General features: G+C 38.0%; 1 protein-coding gene across 2 annotated transcripts in view; it reads left to right on the top strand.

Annotated features, from left to right (window-relative positions):
* PRRG1 (proline rich and Gla domain 1) overlaps positions 1 to 6,253 on the top strand; it is a gene marked incomplete at its 3' end in the record, with an annotated part of 23,523 nt that overhangs the window by 2,048 nt on the left and 15,222 nt on the right. For both annotated transcript variants that reach the window (XM_072414106.1, XM_072414112.1), the window contains 1 exon segment: positions 1,903 to 1,947. In XM_072414106.1, the coding sequence (XP_072270207.1) occupies positions 1,938 to 1,947 (10 nt within the window). In that variant the 5' untranslated portion in view covers positions 1,903 to 1,937.

Here is a 6,253-nt window from a genome sequence, read left to right as displayed (position 1 = left end):
CCACCTGCCTGACCTGTATACCCTTCTGGGATAACCACCTGCCTGACCTGTATACCCTTCTGCGATAACCACCTGCCTGGCCTGTATACCCTTCTGGGATAACCACCTGCCTGGCCTGTATACCCTTCTGCAATAAGATTTATTATAGGATTTATGACATATGATTTACGTATGAAGTTTTCCTATTACTGAGTTAAGGCAGAGTATGTAGCTATATAGAAGCCAGTGTGATACAAGTAAATGTTTGCAATACACCTAGCTGAATCCCTTTATTGTATAGATGTTTATTCCTATAAGTGATTTTTTTTTGCATTTTCATTTTAATGTCAGCTGTTGAACTACAAATTCTAAGCAGTGATTAAAATTAGATTGTCAGAACAGATCATTGTGTTAGGTACAGAGCAAAGTACATGCTGCTGGAAGTTTATTGAACCAGGTTGGGTAAATATCATCTCATGGTATGCCTAATGAAGGATTTTTTCTTACATCAGCATTCTAAAATTTGAGGAATCATTAAACAGACAAATGTGAGATTTATTCCCATATATTAATCTGTCATGTTTCATTGATTTTATCATTTTCCATACATTCCCAATTTTATACATAGCTATACTTAGCTTAACTTTTATAATAATTATTTCCTATTACAGTAAATAAAATGGGTATTTTGGGGAAATTCCTCCACCAAGGATTCAGCATTGCCCAATACTAAGGGAAGCTGTTCAGTGTTTTCTTTGAGAGACAGAGTGCATATAAATGTTGCAGACTGTAAACACACAATCATTTACTGATAATATAAGGTCTATGGGTACCTGGTAGAAGCAGCAGTGTCTTGCAGTTTCTTTGGTAAAATTCAGAGGAGCGGCAAGGTTATGGTTCAGTTACCCCTTCCTTATGCCAGTGAACTGTGCCTGTGGTTGAGAAGCTACATATAGCGTCTAACCCAGCTTTTCCCAACAATTAGGTCATGGAGGAACCCTTTAAATAACTTTCAGGTCTTCATGGAATCCCCTTACTATAATTACTATATACACAGTGCCTTAGTGTGGTGGTCAGTGGGAAATATGTCACACTTCTAGATAACCAAAAAGATCATTAGTGTCAGTGGTAAATATACTGATGATACTGACACAAATTAATCATTCCCCAAGGAACCCCTAACAACCCTAAGATTTCATGGAACCCTGGTTGAGAAACAGTGGTCTAACCTGTGGCCTCCCATAGGAACTAAAGGGATTCACTAGCATCCACCTTCAAATATTGAAATGCTAGTTCATTAATAACCAGTACAGTTTTTGGGGCATCTAAATGGCTGGCAAGGTGCCCCATGGGAACCTTGTTTCCACCATCCTTCTGAATTTAGATCCAGATTTATAAATGATGCTGTGATGTAGACATAGCTGAGCCAGACCATGGGGTAATAAATCTCATTTCTTGTACATGAAAATGGGAGTGGGGGGAATTCTGATTTCACCATGAATTTAGTGTTTGATCCAGCTGAAAAGAGTGTTGTTTCCAGCAGTAATCATCTAAGATTAATGGCCAGTTAAATTCTATTTTAAATATGAATATTTCCTAAAAATGTTTCCGGCACCTGACTACCATTGCTCACCTTGTAAACAGAAATCTGTTACTAGTTTGGTAAAATCAAAGCCTGGCAGTATGAGCGCTGCTCCAGTGGTGACACACATACTGTGAATAACACGCTGTGATATTCTTCATGGAAGGAAGTGATGTTCAATGCAGGGAAGTCGCTGCCTTTGTTTTGTTCTAGAAGAAACAATTCCTTTATAAAACTCGATCCCAGCATTTCTTGTCTGGATTTTTATAGATTGACAATAATAATTGCATTCTAACTGCAAATTTATATTTAATCAAATATGTTTTTTTTTTAAATTGCAGGCTCTTGATTCTACAATTGCTGAATTAGCGAAGCTATGGACAGTGGTAAGTAATTAATAATTAGTCATTGTCTAATAGTCATGTCAGCCTTGACCAGAGTGAGCTTTACAATTTACTGTCCTCAGCAACATCGCATAAAGTAACAAAGTACATCTCTGTGTTCCCTATTCACCAAGCACAGACATGATGGTGTTCTGGTTGTTGATGTTACATTCTTCATGTGTTAAGAGGGAATGGAGACATCACCTTATATGCACTGAGCAAAGAACATAATGTGGAATTTTGATATACTGTGTTGTAAAGCTTTCTGCTGACTGTGTGATGTTTAGGGATTAGTCAAATCCCCAGCTATCTGTTACCATCACGCCAGCTTATTTGAAAGTAAGGTGCTTACACAGAGAGCAGAGGATGGTCAGCAGATCCAGTCATTTATAGGAAAATTTGGGAACATTTGTAGAAACTCTTCAAACATAGCAGACATATTCTGTGACAACTTTCTTTAGAGAAGAAACATTTTTTCCTCTGACTGCTATTTGCCCCCAAGAGGAGGTAGTCTATTGGGAATTGTGATAGATGAACTGGCTACAGTCTTATAGGTTATGTAAACCGTAACAATGTCTCCTAATTGCTATGCATTCTGGTATGTCTGTTTGATAAGTAAAAAAAGAAACTGATAGAAACCTAAACACCTTTTCCTGTGTTATCTTCAAGAAGCCTTAAGGTGCGTACACACTTCCAATTTTTATCGTTCCAATCGAACGACGAACGATTGATTGGGCAAAAAATTGTTCGTAAAAAAGTAACCAACGACGCCGACGAACGAAGAAAGTCGCTGGAAACGAACGACCGGACCGGCGGATCGGATTGGACGACGATCGTTGAACATCGTTCGTGTGTACGGTCGTTCGTTGATCGTCCATGTTCAGAGCATGCGTGATGAACAAACGTCCGTTCACTTTCCTGTCGTGCACATAGTTCCTCTATCGCTTAAACGATCGTATCTATTGTGTGTACAATATCTACGAACGATCGTGTCGTTACCTCTATGTGCAGGATCGGTGCTATACGATCGTTCATATATATCGTGCAGGAACGTTCGTCGTTCGTTTTCCGACGATAATAATTGGAAGTGTGTACGTAGCTTTATTCTTATCTTGGACCACAGAATAAATAGCTTTTTATGTTGTAGTGATCTCAGAGTGAATGTAGCTGAGTAGTTAAAAAAAAGACAACAAGAGGAAGGTCACTAACACCACAAAAAGGGTTGTCAGCACAGAACAGAGCTTCTCTGGGTTGTTTGGCCTTTTTGACACCACATACAGGCACCCTAACCAGACTGAGGTTTATGTCACTGGGATACTAGCTCTTGATATAATGGGCCTGATTTATTAAAGCTCTCCAAGGCTGGAGAAGATTTTATTGGTAAAGCTGGGTGATCCAGTAAACCGGGAATGGATTTCAAGTCATTTGCTATGAGTTAGCGAATGTTTTCAATCCTGGACCAGATTCATTCCAGTTTTTTTTTTTTTTTGGATCACCCAGGTTCACTAATGAAAGTGTATCCTCTACAGTCTTGGAGTGCTTTATCAAATCAGACCCAATGTTTGAACAGGCCGTGGGAGCCTACGTAATTCAAACTGGGCAACCAAATAATCATAAATCATAACATTGCTTTTTATGCAGCTCTCATGTTTTTGGATGCAAGCTGGAGCCGTGCTTGCAGGGAGCTCCATCTGGGGTTAAAGCATTTAGTTATTTCCACTTTGTATCTGGGGGGGGGGGGTCTTTTTTCAGAATTGCAGTAGATCTGTTTGAAGCTGGAATAATCATCTGCAGGGTGTACAATATGCCCTATAATAGTGTTTTGTTGCACATTGTAAATCCATTGATTCCAGTGACAATGTAACATATTTGGAACTTCCATGTAAAGCTTCAATAGCTATCATTGAGGAATCAAACACTGACCCAGCTCTGCCTGTGTCATCCATGCCTTTTATGCAGTAACATCATTTATTGTCTACTTTTTGTTTGCTGTAGCTGTATTAAATTTATATCATGGCTGTGTCTGTACAGCTGCATGAAGTAGCTTAAGCTCACACACAGTCATGTAGAACTATCATCTTGTTTAAAGTGTATGTTAATAGAAAAAAAATATGCAGTACATCTCAACTATGCATGCACTTTTTCCTGTTTTATCACTTTACAGAATCTGTAAGTATATAGTTTATCTGCAAGAAATGTACTAGTACCTGATGTAGGTTGAGTGTTGCCATACACTGTATTTTCCTAACAACTCAGTGTTAAAGTTTAGAACCAACTTGTGTCACTGATGTCAGCTGTTCATATTATGGCTGAGTCTCTGCAGGTTCTGTCTGCTATTTATATTTCAGTTGAGTTTCTGCAGGATCACTTTGATGTTTCCCACCAACGTTTACTTGATTTCTGTTTCCAGCCTTCAACAGCTTGTTTGTGCATTTAGACATTTAGGCTCTCCCCTTCTGGATACTAGTGAGTATTTCTGCTGTAATGTCCAGGGAAGTTATTTAAATCTGCTCAGTGCACTTGCTTGAGCAAAGACCTTTATAGTACAGGTAGTCCCTAAGGTAAGGACATCCGACATACAGCAGACTCCTAGATATGAACATAGATTCCCTGTTCGCTCCTTTGCAGGATGGGGGCTTGATTGGGGGTTTGTATGACTTGCAGAAGAAATCTTTTGCTAAACATAGCTGAGGTTGTGGGTGACCTTAAGGCTTGAGCTCTAATGCACGCTCTTTTAACTCTTTAATGACCAAGACAAACTCTGCAATTGTTACTTTTTGCATATCAAAGCACAGCTTACTCCAGAAGTTAGTGAATATCTAGGCTCCATAAAGTTTTTTTTTTCTGCTTTGTTTGTGATTAGCTCACAGTCAGGATTTTATACAGTAACTGACACCATACTACCTAATAATATGTTGAGACAAACATCTGTCCTAATTGCATATATTAAAATAATTTACCTGTTCTGATTTACATACATATTCAACTTAAGAACAAACCTATAGTTCCTTTCTCATATGTAACCCAGGGACTACCTGTATTTGTTCTCCAGTACTTGTTCCCATAACTTATGTTCCAGTTCTGATTATTGGTAGACATCTCCCTGTATCTGGAGAATCACTATCCACCTGCCTCACTTTGACCTTCCCTTCTGTTATCTGTTGCTGATTTTAGGAATGGGACTTGTTAGGTGTCTGCAACAAAGTTCATGATGATCATCATCATCATCATGCAGAGTTCTCTGGGGAAAATTGACAAATATTTGACTCTGTGCCTTTTTCCTTCTCTAGTACCTACCTTTATACCTCTATGCTAGATTAGTAAAAACAGCAATGTACTCCACAGCTTTCACCAAGAATTAGCTGCCACCCAGCATCATTGGGTTTAAGCTGAGCGGGCGCCTCACTTTGTTTTCCCGAGAAGCCAATGTCTTTCAACATGCATGGCCACTGATCTGCGCATGCATTACAATTACCAGTGATATTATCAGTAAGACACTAATGGTATTTAAAGGTAGAAAACTAACTTTTCTTATGCATATTACTCCTTTATTACTAATACCATGGTCCTTGTTTATTTGGGTTGCCCATGCATTATGTATATTTATGTATCAACCTAAAGATGACTCAAGGAAAATCCCTTTGTGTCCCCACAAAAAAACTTGAATCAATTCCTTGAATCAAAATATTTTCATGCCAATTTGGAGTAATGGAGTTGCAAAAAAACATTCAATCTTTTTAAAAAATTCTGATATTGATTTTGTCATTACCATATATTATTAGGTAGGGCATTCCACAGCTATATATCTCCATAAAGAGTCCCATCCCCTACTGATGGTAAAATCTCTTTCCATTTATACACAATTGATGTTGTGTTGTCCTTTATACAGTCAAAGGAATACAAAATTATTTTGCCACGTCTTTATATTGAACTTCATCTGGGTAGAACAAAAAAATAAAGAAATGTCTGACTGACAGCACAAGTATTTTTATTCCAATGATTGGTTTGTTTTAAACTATTCAGACTGGTATTGATAGCCTGAATTGTTTGTTGAGATAATAGTTTACCTGGCAAAATTGGTTTTGTATTTCTGTACACTTTTGCGAGCAGGCCGATAAGAAGGGTTTCTTGCAACATCGGTCTCTTCTGCATTAAAAATCCTGACTGCTCACAAACTTTTTTTTTTTTTTTGTGAAAAGAAAAACATTTTTAGTTTAGTTCCTTTCAATCAAAACAACTATCTGTTGGCAACATTATAAAAACATACATGGTACCAAGCATACTAAAATTCTGACACATCAACAGGTAC

The sequence above is a fragment of the Pyxicephalus adspersus genome, chromosome 1 (assembly GCF_032062135.1).
Source record: "Pyxicephalus adspersus chromosome 1, UCB_Pads_2.0, whole genome shotgun sequence".
Taxonomy (NCBI): domain Eukaryota; kingdom Metazoa; phylum Chordata; class Amphibia; order Anura; family Pyxicephalidae; genus Pyxicephalus; species Pyxicephalus adspersus.
The sequence above is the reverse complement of the archived record's forward strand: the minus strand, read 5'-3'. Positions and strand labels throughout refer to the sequence as shown.